General features: G+C 41.2%; 1 protein-coding gene and 1 long non-coding RNA gene across 46 annotated transcripts in view; one reads left to right on the top strand and one right to left on the bottom strand.

The window, feature by feature from the left end:
- The window catches only part of LOC114644339 (NACHT, LRR and PYD domains-containing protein 3-like), a 284,794-nt gene that overhangs the window by 86,782 nt on the left and 179,865 nt on the right, over positions 1-18,147 (bottom strand). For 36 of the 45 annotated variants that reach the window (XR_007933987.1, XM_051921952.1, XM_051921987.1 and 33 more), the window contains 2 exons: positions 13,025-13,201; positions 8,379-8,552 (listed from right to left, as the gene is read on the bottom strand). The exons of 3 other annotated variants lie outside the window; for them this stretch is intronic. Coding sequence is in view for 41 of the 42 variants with exons in the window: in XM_051921952.1 (XP_051777912.1) it covers positions 8,379-8,552; positions 13,025-13,201 (351 nt within the window). In the remaining variant the exon portion in view is untranslated. The remainder of the gene's footprint in view (positions 1-8,378; positions 8,553-13,024; positions 13,202-18,147) is intronic. 6 more of the 45 variants (XM_051921989.1, XM_051921977.1, XM_051921953.1 and 3 more) reach the window with 2 other exon arrangements.
- The window catches only part of LOC127526439 (uncharacterized), a 211,621-nt gene that overhangs the window by 65,946 nt on the left and 127,528 nt on the right, over positions 1-18,147 (top strand). The window lies entirely within an intron of this gene.

Raw genomic sequence — 18,147 nt, 5'->3', positions numbered from 1 at the left:
GAGAGGAGAGGCCCATCACAATGATGACAGAGAGAACAAGAAACTGGAAACAGCGAGTAGGAAGACCAGCAACACGATGGGTTGATGACATCAAAGAACAACTGGGAGTAGGAGAATGGGCAGCAATAAAGATAGCTAAGGAAAGAAAAGAATTCTGGGAAAACTGAAAAGCACCACAGACCTCCACAGTCCCTTGACGTACTACAGAAGGTTTCTGGATCTGGAGGACATGAGGAGGGACAGACAGACTGACAGAGAAGCCGCACAACACCCGAGTAACCCAAACAAACGTCCTGCCAGTTGTCACAAAGACTGAGACCTCACTGATTATGCTGACCGCAACGTCCATCCATAGTGAGACACTGACCACAGCAGACAAAAGAGCATCTTGGGAATGAAATAAGAAGTCAAAGAGAAGCATGAAGAGCAGAAAATAAAATGCATGTGTGCTGCTGGAGTCTCCTCTGTAGTAAGACACATTTAGAGAAGAAATGTAAGAAGACGACACTGGGATTGTGAGGAGAAGAAGACAAGAAAAGCACAGAGGGACAGACGTCATGTGGTGTGAAGACAAGACACATGCAGGGATTTCATGGCTGTCTGACTTTTTCAGTTCATTCCTGTTTCTCATGTCCACATGTGGCCTGTTGGTCAGACATGTCAGTAACAATTTGACTGGACTGTTGATAGGACAACATGAAGAGCAACTGTCACCATGTGAGGACAATGAGTGACCAGCATGGCCTATTTAATAAAGTCAGAAGAGTCAATGTTACAGTCTGAACCTGTCACGTCAGTCCATATTCATTGTCATCATTTCTCCCACAATCCCTCACTTTATATTCATCATTGTCACCTCATTAAAATGCCCATTCAGACACTTGTCACCTCCATCTCAGGTAAGTCTCATCAGTATATAATCTAAAATTGTCTGTTTGTCTTTCAGTTCTCATTCTACCTTCAGCCATTCCACATTGAGACCCCCACTGTGTTAATTGTGTCTATAAATACAAAGACAGACACACATACACACTGGGGTCTCAGTAAGTGACATGACAACTACAAGCAGAGCTGGACACTCAAGTGTGTCACTGACCTGCTCGCACTTGAACTGAAACCTAATTTAAACCCAAGACCAATATGCTACCTGTAAAGGAAGTGCACTCCTGGGTATGTCTTTTGATCTTCAAGTCATCCTGACTGGTGAAAGGTGGTCTCCTAAACTTACATTGTTCTCCACGTGAGAGAACAGAGTGACAAACTCAGAATTCTGTCTGTCATTCACCAATCAGAAAATGTGGACACTTTGTCTGACTTGAAGGTGACATCCAGAGTAGACAATGAGGACACTCTATCAGGTCTATTGTGACACCTTGATTAGACTAGACTAGACTAGTTAAGAGTAGACCTATACTTTAGATCAATGACATAATGGACAGTGAGGACACGACTGACATGTGACACTTCTGTCCTCGCTCATTCAGACCTGACATACTGACTGGTGCCATTGACCAGCTGACCTCTGTCAAATAAAGGCCTCAGTGGTGCTGAGCTCAGTTTTCTTACTCTTTCTACAAATGGTCAGCATCACAAAGTCCAGCACAGAGATGTTGTGAGAGTCTCTTTGTCTGAGTAGACTGTGAAGTGACCCCCATGACTGCTGACCACTGCTGTCCAGTCCCAGCTCTACACATTCAGTTCAAGAGATTTGATCAAATGAATGGGTGATGTGCTGACATTGCCATCTGCTGGCTGAGACTGGAAATGCACAGCACTTCATCACATGACTAGACAGGATACTTGGGGGTCACATGACTGCCATCTTTGTGTCCTCACTGTTTGAAATTCTCACAATAGTTGATCATTTCTTCAGGACTGACTTTACTGTTTTCTCTAATGTCTCTTTTCCAGTAAATTTGGCAGGTCAGGCCAGTGGACAGAAAGTGGGAGGACTAAAGATGGCAGGGACTTTATGAATGTTTACAAACAATATCATAAATATTCAGATACAATGCTAAAACATTTTAAATCAAGAGACATGGGTTCAAATTCTGAGTGTACACCAAAGGCCATCAGTCACAGAGAATTCACGCATTTGACAAAAAAGAGGTTAGGAGCCTGTGCTGATACAGCGAGTTTCCACATCCACCACCTCAGGACCCCAGAGTAGGACCTGAGTGCACGGCACCTTGGCACCTCACTAGTTGAGTTGGGATTGAACAGTGTGAGGTTTATTACAGTGACTGGAATGCCAATCCTGAACCAGCCCCCCAGTTTCCCCTGCAGGGCTGGAAGCAGGATAACATCATATGCCGGACGGAGCAACTGTAGGTTAAGGGCCTTGCTCATGGGCCCAACGAAGTGGAATCATCTTTAGCATTTGAAGCAGCAAACTTCTGATTGCCAGCACAGATCCCTAATCTCAGAGCCAACACTCTGCCCTGTTTGGCAATTGTACACCTTCTATGAGTGTGAGGCAGCAGCACAGTCACACTGTGAAGGGATAGACATGTCAGTAGTCATATTTATTATTACTCTTGGCTCTGTGATGGAGGACATTCTTTCCAAGATGACAGTTCAAATGTGTTTTTCCAGGATGCCTAATAAGAACCCTGAGTATCTGCCAACCCGCCATCAGTCAGTCCACGAAGCGCACTTAGGAAACTGAGACTTAGCTGATGAGGCTTTACTTGAATAGGACTTGTTTTTCAGTTGAGGTTCAGCCGGTTGCACAAATGGCAGATGTATCCAGATAACTCCGAGGTGTAAAATCATGAAGTACGACTACTTTGTTACTTTGCTTAAGTACATTTTTCAGCTATTTGTATTTTACTTGAGTAAATTTCATTCATGGTTACTTTTATTTTTATGTTACTACATTTTGAGATCAAATAGTGTACTTTTAACTTTAATACATTCTCTAGCATGTCCTCGCTATTCGTTACTTAGACTAAACTGTTATTAATATGAATTCATAAAGGAGACCAATCAGCTATGTTTGTGTTTCATATCATTCAAAATAAACTCTTTGCAGCGCCTTCCTCTGCTCATTCATTCCCATGCTTTCCCACTCACTGTTAAGAGATGGAAACTGGTTTTGCATTTTCCCTAAAGTCGTAATTATTTTCCCCAGAGTCGTATTTGAACACTTCAATCAAAGATATAAAATTCAAAGGTGATTCATATAAAATGCAGTGCCTTCTGTGCCTACCGGCATCTAAAGAAATCTCTGATCTCAAGAATTCACCTTTAAATTTAAAGAAGCCTGTTGAGATAAGCATTGTTTTCTCTTCTTATGCTGTGTTATATGGAGCCTCTGAAGTTTCAAAAAGCGTAAACAACATTTTATGGGCACTTCCCTGAGTGGAGTTTGCATGTTCTCCCAGTGTCTGTGTGGGTTTCCTCCCACAGTCCAAAGAAATGCAGGTTAGGTGCATTGGCGATCCTATTATTGTCCCTAGTGTGTGCTTGATGTGTGTGTGTGTGTGTGTGTGTGTGTGTGCCCTGTGGTGGGCTGGCGTCCTACCCGGGGTTTGTTTCCTGCCTAGCGCCCTGTGTTGGTTGGGATTGGCTCCAGCAGAACCCCATGACCCTGTAGTAAGGATATAGTGGGTTGGATAATGGATGGATGGATAGTAATATCTGGAGAGCATAAATTGTATATTGTGCACATCATAATATCCATATGTTGTATATGTGGCTGACTTAGTTTATTATGTTTTATTTTAGTGAACATTCTAAAAACTATGTTTTTTTTAATACTGAAATGCTTCTGTTTTCTATATTGTAAATTTTGTTTAATATGAATGCAATCAGTGAATCTTTTGTATAATAGTTCCTGTTTGCCTGTTGTTGTAGGGGGGGCTTTAATTAATGAAACACCCATAGGACACACATGTAGCGTAACAGCAGACTCCTGGCAAAAGCTGGATGATGCTGTTGCAGGTAAGACGCTTCTCAATAATCTCCATCTCTTGTGTAAGCTGACAAGTTTTGAAATAGTGTGTTCTGTTTGAAACTGCATAGAAGCATCACGTCATGTGGTTTTTGGTGTATCTTGAGGTTCTGTCATCTCTTTTGGTCTGCAGAAACGGATTTTAAAAAGTGTTTAATTTGATGGAGATCCAGCCTCATTAGCATATTGTTTGGCTTGCTACAGGAGACTGAGAGAGAGAGCGCCTGTCACTGCATGTGTTGACTGTGCCCCTTACTGCTTTTCTTATAGGTATGTTACAACGTTAATTATACTTTGTCCTTCATTGTTATTGTTCATATGCATTTGTTACATTTGTATGGTTTTCAAAAGGTTAATTAGGATAACAAAAACTGTTTATTTTTATGGAACATGTGTATTTAATTTAGAAAGAGATATTTTGCACTTGTTTGAACAGGGTTTGATTTCTATTGAAATGTATTTGTTTCATTTGGTGTTACAGTGCATCCAGAAAGTATTCACAGCGCATCCACCTTTTGTTATGTCACAGCCTTATTCCAAAATGGATTAAATTCATTTTTTTCCTCAGATTTCTGCACACAACACCCCATAATGACAACGTGAAAAAAGTTTACTTGAGGTTTTTGCAAATTTATTAAAAATAAAAAAACTGAGAAATCCCATGTACATAAGTATTCACAGCCTTTGCTCAATACTTTGTCGATGCACCTTTGGCAGCAATTCCAGCCTCAAGTCTTTTTGAATATGATGCCACAAGCTTGGCACACCTATCCTTGGCCAGTTTCGCCCATTCCTCTTTGCGGCACCTCTCAAGCTCCATCAAGGTTGGATGGGAAGCGTCGGTGCACAGCCATTTTAAGATCTCTCCAGAGATGTTCAATCAGATTCAAGTCTGGGCTCTGGCTGGGCCACTCAAGGACATTCACAGAGTTGTCCTGAAGCCACTCCTTTGATATCTTGGCTGTGTGCTTAGGGTCATTGTCCTGCTGAAAGATGAACCGTCTCCCCAGTCTGAGGTCAAGAGCGTTCTGTAGTAGGTTTTCATCCAGGATGTCTCTGTACATTGCTGCAGTCATCTTTCCCTTTATCCTGACTAGTCTCCCAGTTCCTGCCGCTGAAAAACATCCCCACAGCATGATGCTGCCACCACCATGCTTCACTGTAGGGATGGTGCCAGGTTTCCTCCAAACGTGACGCCTGGCATTCACAACAAAGAGTTCAATCTTTGTCTCATCAGACCAGAGAATTATCTTTCTCATGGTCTGAGAGTCCTTCAGGTGCCTTTTGGCAAACCCCAGGCGGGCTGCCATGTGCCTTTTGCTAAGGAGTGGCTTCCGTCTGGCCACTCTACCATTCAGGCCTGATTGATGGATTGCTGCAGAGATGGTTGTCCTTCTGGAAGGTTCTCCTTTCTCCACAAAGGACCTCTGGAGCTCTGACAGAGTGACCATCGGGTTCTTGGTCACCTCCCTGACTAAGGCCTTTCTCCCCCGATCACTCAGTTTAGATGGCCGGAAAGCTCTAGGAAGAGTCCTGGTGGTTTCGAACTTCAATTAAGCTGCAGAAACATCTCAAGGATGATCAGGGGAAACAGGATGCACCTGAGCTCAATTTCGAGCTTCACAGCAAAGACTGTGAATACTTATGGACATGTCCTTTCTCAATTTTTTTATTTTTAATAAATTTGCAAAAATCTCAAGTAAACTTTTTTCACGTTGTTATTATGGGGTGTTGTGTGTAGAATTCTGAGGGGAAAAAATGAATTTAATCCATTTTGGAATAAGCTGTAACAACAAAATGTGGAAAAAGTGATGCGCTGCGAATACTTTCTGGATGCACTGTAATTTCATTATTTATTTTGTGTAATTTTGTATTTATTATATTTGTGTATATAAATATATATATATATATATATATATATATATATATATATATATATATATATTAGAAAAGCTGGATGACGCTGTTCCAGGAGACTGAGAGAGCGCCTGTCGCTGCGTGTGTTGACTGTGCCCCTTACTGCTTGTCATTTAGTTGGATGACACTGTTGCAGAATAAACGCCAGAATCCGGATATTGGTGTGTCTGCCTTCTTTCAAATCATCAGCAACCATTTTAAAGCCTCTACACACATACAAGATATTGTGGCAGATTCTTACGAGCCCAACTATTGAAAAGCTACCGTGAGCTCAGCCATAAAAGCTGCTGGTTAACTGGACAAGACAAACTTGGGGGTTCAAACTGGTTATAGGTGTGGGGAAATTGCTATTCTGTAGACTTTAACTTGTATACTGGAAGGCATTAATAATATGAATATGTAATGTTTTTCTTTTTTATTTGTCCTTTGTGTGAGCCAACAACCCAACTCCTTGACATTTGTGTGAAATCCTGAAGCTGAAGAAGCCTTTGACTGTTTAAAGATTCTCGTCTCTTCTGCTCCTGTGCTGAGCCATCCTGACATGGTGCTATAATTCACCGGTGAAGCAGACACATCTGATATAAAAGTGCGTGGGATTCTGTCACAGAGCATTCAGACACAAGTCATGTTCAACTCTGGCATATTTTTAATGAAAACTGAAAATAATTCTAATGTAGTAAATCACAAACTGTTGACCATGACGTTGTTCCTTAAGGAGTGTCACCACTGGTGTGAAGGAGCTGTGTGTCCTTCTATTATACACACTGATCATAAAAACTTAGAGGATTTAAAAATGCTAAACAATTAAACAGCAGAGAATCTAGATGGACAATATTCTTCAGCAGATTTGATTTCTGGATTACCTGTCACTCAGTTTATAAAAATAGAAAAGCCAATGCTTTATTAAGAATTACGATGGAGTGACCAGAGTGACAGGGGACACAGGGCGAGTGTGACAGGAGTTCTTAAAGGCTGTGTAGTGACACTCAGAATATTCATATCTCTAGTCGGCCATTTGATTGTCTGCTGACATTGAGGACCTGAGATGTGTGGATTGAAATGACAAAAGAAGGATTTGTGAAGTCGGGGGTTTGGACCTCTAATCACACCAGCAAGCTACAGCTGAACACGTGTATAAAAACATAAAAGACGCTATATACTGGACTGATTAGAAAGTCACTTGATAGCCTGCACTTATTTTACAAGGATATGTTTCTTTTAAATGTCCACAAGAAACACAAGTGTGAGTTACAAACACAAGAGGGCGCCACTGCACACTCTGCAGTACCTCAGTGACAAGTCACCTTCCCAGAATTCCTCTCAGTGTCTCTGGACATGTTACACAATGTGTGTCGCCTATTGTTCACAAAACCAACTGACTATTTCAGTGCCCCTCCTCTACAGATCTGTGGCTTATGTCTCGTTTAACTGACCATTTTTGATAGAAATTGACCTTCACAGAAGACTCGCCAATAATGATGGACACCTGTAGAGCTGTCTGTCCTCCTGTGGTCACCTCCTGTCTCACCTTACTGTTCACACTCCGAAATTCTAATCCTTTTGACTCTCCTACTGTGACCTTTCCCATTGTCATTTTTATCAGCCAGTGTTTTTCTCCTGACTGGGATTCAAAGGTCACTTTTTTGCTTTCTTTGTTCATTTTTTATGTTTTTATTTTTTGATTACTTAGTTTCTTTATGTTTAAATATTGTTTGCTAGGCTCCATGTGCTTTGTAGGTGGTCCTCCAAGATGCAGGGCTACCTGCCCATCACCATCAAGGCAGAAGACTGAGGAAAACCTACAGTCTCCTACAGTTCACTGTGAATGCACTTGCGCTGTAATGAGTTTAGTTTCATTTGTGGCTGGGCTGTTCTTGTAGTTTTGCTCATTACTGGAGTTTTGATTTTTTTCCCATTCTTGGGTTTTGTGTATTGGAACATTGTTGGCCTTGGATTCCCTTTGTGGTTTCAATCAACTCCTCTTGTGCTGTTTGGAGTTTATTTTGTGCCTTATAGCATTTTTTGTGAAAATGAACTTTTGTATTTATAAAGATTCTCCATTGCTCTTTTTGGTGACCAGTCTGGTTTGATGGTTACCCCCCTCTTGTAGACTTTTTGATTTGTATTAATTGGGACTTACGTGCTTGGGACTCTCTAGTTCATAACAAGAGGATGTGGACAAGGTCAAGACCAAAATAAAGAATGGACAATGTGGGATTCTGGGATAAGGAAAAGAACAACAGGCTGAACAGAAAGGAAACGAGAAGACAAAAGAGACCACTGTGGGCAAGGTGCTCAGGGTCTCAATGCTGAATTTAACAATTAAAGAGAAATCTGCAGCTGTGTCCTCATCATGTCCATCTGTCTGCTCAGGTGCACAATGTTTATATGGTGGGTGTGGAACATAAAGAGCCATAAAGTCAGAAGAAATAAAATTCAACAAACACACACACACACACACACACACACACACACACACACACACACACCCTTGTTGTTCACTTACTTCAGTTTCTCTAATCTGCAGTTTTCACTCCTCAGCCCCTCACACAGCTGATTCACTCCTGAATCCTCCATGTTGTTGTTGCTCAGGTCCAGTTCAGTCAGTCGTGAGTGTGGAGCAGAAAGAGTTGAGGAGAGAGCTGAGCAACATCTGGAGGTGAGACGACATTCAGACAGGCTGTGGAGAAGGAGAGAGAGAAGTGAGGACAGACAGACAGACGACCGACCGACCATCGGGGGTCTCAGTAAGTGACATGATGACTACAAGTAGAGCTGGAAGCTCAGGTGTGTCACTGAACAGCAGGCTGCTGCTAGCATTTGAACTGAAAACAATTGGAACTTCACACCAATAGATAGATAGATAGATAGATAGATAGATAGATAGATAGATAGATAGATAGATAGATAGATAGATAGATAGATAGATAGATAGATAGATAGATAGATAGATAGATAGATAGATAGATAGATAGATACTTTATTAATCTCAAGGGGAAATTCACATATTCCAGCAGCAGCATACTGATACAAAAAAAAAAAAAAAAAAAAACAATAACCTGGTTTGGAATTAATACACAATAAAATCTCCAGCCATTATAATTTTCTGAATGCTCATATTGGGAATGGTTGCCAATATGTCTTGGATATGTTTCTTGATACCTATCACCCACATTAGGTGTGTATTATCAAAATTACTTTAAAATGTATAAATTACCCATTGCCGTGACATAGCACCCTTTGAGATCAGATACTGCATCTGATACTACAAATTTAATTGCTTTATTTATTATAATTCTCACACCTCTGTTTTTTTTTTTTTTTTTGTATAGCTGGAGTGAAAAATTTGTGTAATCCAATATCTTTGCGGTCGAAACTGGTCCGTACTTATTAATCAAATCTCCTGTAGAAATGTTGTGTTAGCCTTGTGGCGTGTGAGTTAGGATAATATTTTTTTTTTACTCTTTATATCGTGATTGAGGCCTTTGACATTCCAGCTTACAAAGTTCAATGGCTGGTCAGAGAGACACTGCTACTGAATGTTTGGGAACATTTTCTAATCTTAAGTAAAAGAAGTGTCTTTTCAGATTTATCTTTAACACTGATTTCATATTGTCATTGTCGAGTAGCATGGCCCAGGAGTCTGTCATTATGTTGGCACTGACAATTGTAAAGGTAAAATGCAGAGATAAATTGTACCTTGCTCCCCCCCCCCACCCGCACACTCCCCCATTTTACCATTTGGGGGAGGACAAAGATGTGGTGCACAGCTACAAAGACCTGGGGGTCCTCATAAACAACAAATTAGACTAGTCTGACCACACAGAGGCGCTGAACAAGAAAGGCCAGAGAAGACTGGACTTGCTAAGGAGACTCAGGTCCATAGTAGCCATTGTGGTGTTCAACACAACAGTCTCCTGGGGTAGCAGCCTGAGGTCAAAAGAAGCACAAGGTCTGAACAAACTTATTAAGAAAGTCTGCACTATCGGAGGGTGAACCCTGGACACACTGGAAGCTGTTGACGAAAACAGGATGATGGCAAAACTGTCCAAACATCTTATCCAGATTTTTCTTAAAGGTTTTCTGCTTCAATTCATTGTCTTCATTAATTGTCCCAGAGTCACTCAATCCTTTGCATATAAAATGTCTTCCTGGCCTCCATTTAAAATTCACTTCCCCTTCATTTCCACTGTCCTCAAGTATGTGACTCACCCTGAATGTTTCTGATTCTCTTTTATCAGTGCCTTTGAGTATTTTAAATACCTGGAAGAGGTCCCCACACAGTCTCCCCTGCTTGAGACTAAACAGGTTGAATTCTCTGAGTCTGTCACAGTAGGACATGTCCTTAAGTCCCATGATGCACTTGGCTGCTCTCCTCTTCTCAGCTTCAAGTGCTGCTGTGTCTTTCTTGTACTGTAGTGATCAGAACTGCACACAACACTCCTGTGGTCTCAGCTATGTATTACATAGTTTGAGCAGAACACCTCTTGATTTAAATTCAACAGTTGTAATAATGTAACCTAACATTTAATTTGCCTTATTAATTACTTCTGTACTGTACATTGCTTACTTCAGTCAACTTAAGTCCCAAAATGCTCTTCAGAGTTCTGCTCCTGTAAACTCAGTGTCTCCATCTTGTAGTTAGGACTGATGTTAATTTTGCCCACATGTAGCACATTTCAACATTCAATTCTATTTTCTAGGTGATCGCCCAGTTCTGAAATTTGTCCAGGTCTCTGTGAATTCACTCTGTTGCCTCCTCAGTGTCTGTCATCCCTCTGACATTAATGTCATGGGTGAATTTCACATGTTTACTAGGATTTGTGAAGCCGGGAGTTTGAACCTCTAATCACATCAGCAAGCTGCAGCTGAACATGAGTATAAGAACATAAAGAGGTGCTATATACTGGACTGATTAGAAAGGCACTTGATAGCCTGCACTTATTTTAAAAGGAGATGTTTCTTTTAAATGTCCACAAGAAACACAAGTGTGAGTTACAAACACAAGAGGGCACCACTTCACAATCTGCAGTACCTCAGTGACACGTCACCTTGATTATTTAGTTTCTTTATGTTTAAAGATTGTTTGCTACACTCCATGTGCTTTGTGTGTGGTCCCCCAAGATGCAGGACTACCTGTCCATCACCATCAAGGGAGAAGACTGAGAAAAGCCTACAGTCCCCTACGGTTCATTTGGAAAGCACTTGTGCTGTGATGAGTTTAGCTGCATTTGTGACTATTCTTGTGCTGTCACTCATTACTGGAGATATGATTTTTTTTTTTTTTCATTCTTGGATTTTGCAAATTGGGACATTGTTGGCGTTGGATTCCCTTTGTGGTTTCAAGCAACTACTCTTGTGCTCTGTGCAGTTTACTTTGTACCTTAGAGCATTTCTGGTGACTTTTAGTGACTAGTCAGGGTTTGATGGTTACCCCCTCTTGTGGTCATTTTGATTTGTATTATTTGGGACTTACATTGCTTTTTCCAGTTGAGGCAGCTGTCAAAAATGAAGCCTGCTTTGTCTAAATATAACCTTGAAACAGTGATACATTCTTTTATAACCTCTCGTCTAGATTACAGCAATGTGCTTCTTTTTGGAATTAGCCAGGCCTCCATTGCTCGCCTACAGCTGGTGCAAAATGCCACTGCTCGATTTTTAACTGGTACAAACAAGCATGAGCACGTTACCCCAATTTTGGCTGCCCTTCACTGGCTTCCAGTTCACTTTTGAATCCATTTTAAGATCCTTGTTTTTGTTTTTAAATCCTATAATGGTTGTGTCCCATTTTATCTGTCAGAACTGCTGCACCCCTTATGGACCGTCTTGCTCTCTCAGGTCAGCAGACCAGATGCTTTTATGTGTTCCTAAGACACAATGCAAACTCCGAGGTGATTGGGCTTTGTCAGTTGCAGCCCCAAAACTCTGGAACGATTTGCCATTGCACATTAGGCAGGCTCCTTCACTTGCTGTCTTTAAATCTTATTTAAATATGCACTTTTACACCCAGGCCTTTAACCAAGTGTGAAATGTTGACTGTCTGTTTACTTTATATTATGAATCTCTTCAGCTCTTATGTGTTTATGTGTTTCTGTTTCTTTTACCATTGGTTATTGTGTGTCTGATATGTTGGGTTTTTATTGTACAGCACTTTGGTCAGCCTTGATATTGTTTCTAAAGTGCTTTATAAATAAATAAATAAATAAATAAATAAATAAATAAATAATTGGAAAACTAGTTCAGGGGTCCTCCATCATGGTCCTGGAGGGCTGCAGATTTTTGCTCCAACCCAATTGCCTAATAAGAAGCCCTTACTGCTCAAGTAAGACTTCTGCTTCACTTTTAGTTGTCTCGCTCGTTAAGATTTTGAACCCTTATTGCTTATTTTAGTCTTAAACAGCTGTATTCTTGGTTTTTAATTGCTCCTAATTAGCAATAACATGCAAATGACAAAAGAGACCAGCATTTCTCCATTTATCTTGTTTCCATTTACACCTGTGTATTTATCATGCACTATTGGGTTTAATTAAATACTTGGAAGGAAAGTGAAGAGAAAAAAGTGAAGGGCTGAGAATGACTCGTCTGTTTTAGCCTTCAGGTCATTTGATATCCTTGGAAAGGGGAAGAAACTCTAGGATATGAGAATTACCTGACATGGCAGAGTTAAAGCACTAACAAGCCATGAAATTAAATTACTGGCAAGAATTGCTTTCTAATTAAGCAACCGGGTTAGAACAAAAACCTGCAGCCACTGCAGCCCTCCAGGACTGTGATTGAGGACCCCTGCTCTAGTTCATAACAAGAGGATTTGGACAAAATCGAGACCAAAATAAAGAATGGACAACATGGGACTGTGGGACAAGAAATGAAACAAAAGGCTGAACAGAAAAGGACGATGAGAGGATGAAAGAGACCACTGTGGGAGAGGGGCTCAGGGTCACAATGCTGTCTTTAAGAATTTAACAATTCAAGAGAAATCTAAAGCTGTGTCCTCGTCACGTCCATCTGTCTGCTCACGTGTGACACTGATGTCTATCCTGATTAAACACAATGATTATATGGTGGGTGTGGAACATAAAGAGCCATAAAGTCAGAAGAAATAAAATTCAATGCACACACACACACACACACACATCCTTGTTGTTCACTTACTTCAGTTTCCGTAATTTGCAGTTTTCACTCCTCAGCCCCTCACACAGCTGATCCACTCCTGAGTCCTCCATGTTGTTGTTGTTGCTCAGGTTCAGTTCAGTCAGTCGTGAGTGTGGAGAAGAAAGAGCTGAGTAGAGAGCTGAGCAACATCTGGAGGTGAAACGACATTGAGACAGGCTGTGGAGAAGAAGAGACAGAAGTGAGGACATGAGGAGAGACAGACAGACCCTGGGGGTCTCAGTAAGTGACATGATGACTACAAGCAGGCTGCTGCTAGCATTTGAACTAAAACACAATTTGAACTCCACACCAATGCTGCCCTTCAAGGCGCTATATACCTGAAGCATCGTCTGTCTGTCAGGTTACCCTGAGTGATGAGAGGACGTCAGCCGTCACACTGGACAGGAGTGACCTTGTCCTCCACTTGAGTGTTCAGATGCACTTCTCTGAGTTGGTGACACAACTGAGGACACAACTGAAATGATTGACAGGAGGCCATTTACAAATGCCAGCCTCTCCAGATGTTCAGTGACAGCAGCGGTAAATCAGTCAGCCTTTATTTTATAGAGCGCTAGTCACAAACATACAACACAAACAAGAGGACAAATAAACACAACGAGCCGAAGATAATAAGTGACAAGGGTGAGGTGAGAGGAGAGGTGATGGGACACTGGAGGACATGATAGTCCAGTCCACGAGGGACACACAGATGGTCACCAGCTGATCACAGTGACGCTCCACTCTGTCCTGTCATCTTCTCTAAGGCCTATCAGCAACCTGAGCTCAATGGACAAACTCCACTCAGCCGGCTAGTGACACGGGTTCAAGGTGACAGGCTTGTTGTGTCATAGCGAGGGTCTCTCTCAGCGTCACTGCACACACCAGCTGTCACAGACACTGTGGACTGAAGAGCTTTGGTGGTAAGTAGAGAGTTTGGACGCTGGACAGGCCTCCGCTCTTCATGACCACTTAAGCACCAAATTTATAAAACTGAATAATAAATAAGACAGAGGATAAAATAATAAGGCATAGAAAAATGAAAATCAAATGAAGAATAAAAATGTGTTTGAGTGTCACTGTCACAAAATGGACAAATAGACGCAGTTTACAAATTAGAATTTGTATTCTAATATATCTGATTTAAGACATTCCAGATAAAAAATACGAAAAAAGACAAAGCCATCACCATTATTTTATATAGGGCCCTTCACTTTACATGTCCAGCTCTTTCCTTGTATTCTTACTCAGCACAGACAGGTGACGTGACTCACTCAGGGTCACACAGCATGTGACAGGCAGAAACTGAACACGCATCACTGGGATGTCAAGTGTGGCACCTCAGCCACTGGGCCACAGAACTGAGAATCAGGATTGGCCAAAATGACAGAGGAGGTGGAACATGAGCTGTCAGTCAGCCTGAGAATGTTCTCAACTAACAACTGAAATCTTCTTAATGGCCGACGAGAAGATGAGCCAAAGACAAAGTCAGCTGACAAGTCAGCACCGCATTTCAGGCCTTCGTTAGGCTGTGGACTGCAGGACTTGGGTGGCGTAGGACTTTTCTCCAAGGCCGATGTGATCTACTCAGTGGTCTTGTACCCCATGTTTGTCCAGCTGTGCTACTGTAATGATATGTGTTTATTTTTTTTATTATGTTAATATTGCAAATGTAATTCTGTTTTTCTTGTTCTTTAGTGTTTTTGTGTTCTGTTATGACTTCTTCTGAATTCTTTACACTTTTAGGTACTTCAAGTTGTTTTATGTTCCTGTGATGCCATTTTCAGTTCTTATGTGTCACTATTCTGTGTGTCTTTTGTAAAGGAGTTCCTACAAAGTGACAATTAGGGTCACACTAAGCGTTTTTGTCAAAGATCAAGGAGTATAAAATTCAGTCCATTGGACTTCTGCGTTATCCGAGTTTGTGGCTGTGACATAAAGAATAAGCACACGTGTGTTTAAAAGTCAGACATCACAACTGGTGCTGTGTGTTTCGACTGCGAGTTTGGATTTTATTTTCAGTTTCACTTGGCTTTTTGATCTTTCACTTCTGATCTCCTCTTCTGGCTCTCGATTCCCATCTTTCTCTCAGTCCCTTTTCTTTCTGCCATTTTGATTGTAGTCCTGATTTAAACTCGGATCATTTAAAAAGAGTGAATCAGTGAGAGAAGACGTGTTTATAAAGATACTAGCAAAATACCCGCGCTTCGCAGCGGCAAAGTACTGCTTTAAAATTTTAAATAATAAACTGAGGGAAAATGTACCAATAATTATTTGTTAAGGATCTCTTTGTATACCACGTTGTCAGTTCACCCCTCCGGTTGTAATATGACCAAGCTGTGCGCTGAGCTTACTCTTGAGCATGAAACGTATAGTTGGCCATGTGAAAAGCAATCTTGCCTCAAATCAATGCCAACCTTTTGTAGGGTCTGTCCCTGAAACTTATTAATTGTCATTGCGAAGCAGAGCCTTACTGGAAATTGGAGGCGTTTGAATTGAAATGGGAGATCAGAGGGTATAACGGGGATGCCAGGAATAAAAACTCTCTCCCCTGAGCCACTGCCAGTAAAAATAGTTGCCTCAATTAGGATCTTTTGCAAGCATGTGACCTGAAGTCTCGTGCCATTACAAAGTTTCGGTGGCTGTAAGTTTCTAAGTAACATTATTGGTGCCCCAACCTTCAAAATTAGATTAGGCTCAGGAGTGCCTGGAGGATTCAGAGTGTGGACCGAGCTGCAGGCTATGGACGTATATATGTACATAAGTAGGATTCAGTTAGCGTTGGGAACCCATGTACCAAATTTATTGAAGATGGGCCCATTAAGTAACAAAGACCGTTGGAAAGTTCAAAATGGCGGACGATAGTGGTGTCATACCACTGAAATAAGTTCGTACATCGGTTTCGGTTAGCGCAGGGAAGCCGCCTACCAAATTTTGTGAAGATGGGGCCATAAATAAGAAAGTTTAACGTGGCGGACGTTGTCGACCGTTACGTGTAGAATTTCAAAATGAAACCTGGTTAACTTTTGTAAGTAAGCTGTAAGGAATGAGCCTGCCAAATTTCAGCCTTCTACCTACACGGGAAGTTGGAGAGTTAGTGATGAGTGAGTCAGTGAGGGCTTTGCCTTTCATTAGTATACTAGCAAAATACCCGCGATTTGCAGCGGAGAAGTAGTGTGTTAAAGAGGTTATGTAAACATATATATACATAAACATATATACATATCTACATATACACATATCTACATATACACATATCTACATATACACATATCTGTTTTTTTTCTTTGTTAAATGGTGCGACTTAAACCACCTACAACTGAACACCAGCAAAACCAAGGAACTGGTGGTGGATTTTAGGAGACCCAGGCCCCTCATGGACCCCGTGATCATCAGAGGTGACTGTGTGCAGAGGGTGCAGACCTATAAATACCTGGGAGTGCAGCTGGACGATAAATTGGACTGGACTGCCAATACTGATTCTCTGTGCAAGAAAGGACAGAGTCGCCTGTACTTCCTTAGAAGACTGGCATCCTTCAACATCTGCAGTAAGATGCTGCAGATGTTCTATCAGATGTTTGTGGCGAGTGCCCTCTTCTACGCAGTGGTGTGCTGGGGAGGCAGAATTAAGAAGAAGGATGCCTCACGCCTGGACAAACTGGTGAGGAAGGCAGGCTCTATTGTTGGCATAGAGCTGGACGGTTTGACATTCGTAGCAGAGCAACGGGCACTCAGCAGGCTCCTATCAATTATGGAGAATCCACTACATCCATTAAACAGTGTCATCTCCAGACAGAGGAGCAGTTTCAGCGACAGACTGCTGTCACTGTCCTGCTCCACTGACAGACTGAGAAGATCATTCCTCCCCCAAACTATGCAACTCTTCAATTCCACCAGAGGGGGTAAATGTTGAACATTATTCAAGTTATTGTCTGTTTTTTTACCTGCATTTTTTATTACTCTTTAATTTAATATTTTTTGCTGCTGGAGTGTGTGAATTTCCCCCTGGGATTAATAAAGTATCTATCTATCTATCTATCTATCTATCTATCTATCTATCTATCTATCTATCTATCTATCTATCTATCTATCTATCTATCTATCTATCTATCTATATATACATATACATATATACATCCACATATATATCTATACTAATAAAAGGCAAAGCCCTCACTGACTCACTGACTGACTGACTGACTGACTGACTGACTGACTGACTGACTGATTCACTCATCACTAATTCTCCAACTTCCCGTGTAGGTAGAAGGCTGAAATTTGGCAGGCTCATTCCTTACAGCTTACTTACAAAAGTTAGGCAGGTTTCATTTCGAAATTCTACGCGTAATAGTCATAACTGGAACCTGTTTTTTGTCCTTATACTCTAATGGAGGAGTCACGTATCACGTCATCACGTATTACGCCTTCTACGTAATCACGTGAACTGAAAACGAGGAAGTAAATGACGTTAATTGTTGAGTGTCTTTTAATACTGTGTAATTGTTGAGTGTCTTTTAATACTGTGTAAGCATACATATTAACACATGTGCAATTAAACGTGTGCATTTACGGGGTGATTTCTCAGGCTTAAAAGCTCGCCTTTTATTAAAAAGGTAAATGCAAACTATTTTCATTCTGAAGGGCACAAACCACGTTAGATTTCAGCCGTTAAACGCGCAAAAATGTCGGTACACCAGATAAATAAGCGCAACATACTATCAGTTGTATTGTATGCTTACAATACATATAGAAATGTGTTAATCGCTAACTAATATTATGGGATGGTGTTTTTCGACTCGCGCCTTGATTTAAACGATTGCATGTCTTGGTGGGTTTGCGTAGCTTATTGTCAATATCTTTACACCTCTTTTTAAGACTTAATTTAAAAAGGTTTTCTTTTCTTCTTAATTAAAATTTAAAAGCAATACTTCACCGCTGCGAAGCCCCTCTAGCGCTGACGTCCGAGGTTCGATTACCGTAAGCGAGTGCAGTGAGTGTGTACGCCTGATGAGCCAAGAATAAGGGGGTACTCTTTGCATTATTTGACAGTAAACTATTTTCATCCATTCTATGATCTGCTTCTCACAACTGAAGGCACTGTGGCTGATGTTACCTGACTTGAGGGC

The sequence above is a fragment of the Erpetoichthys calabaricus genome, assembly GCF_900747795.2.
Source record: "Erpetoichthys calabaricus chromosome 1 unlocalized genomic scaffold, fErpCal1.3 SUPER_1_unloc_7, whole genome shotgun sequence".
NCBI classification, from domain to species: domain Eukaryota; kingdom Metazoa; phylum Chordata; class Cladistia; order Polypteriformes; family Polypteridae; genus Erpetoichthys; species Erpetoichthys calabaricus.
This window is presented reverse-complemented; position numbering and strand designations above follow the sequence as displayed.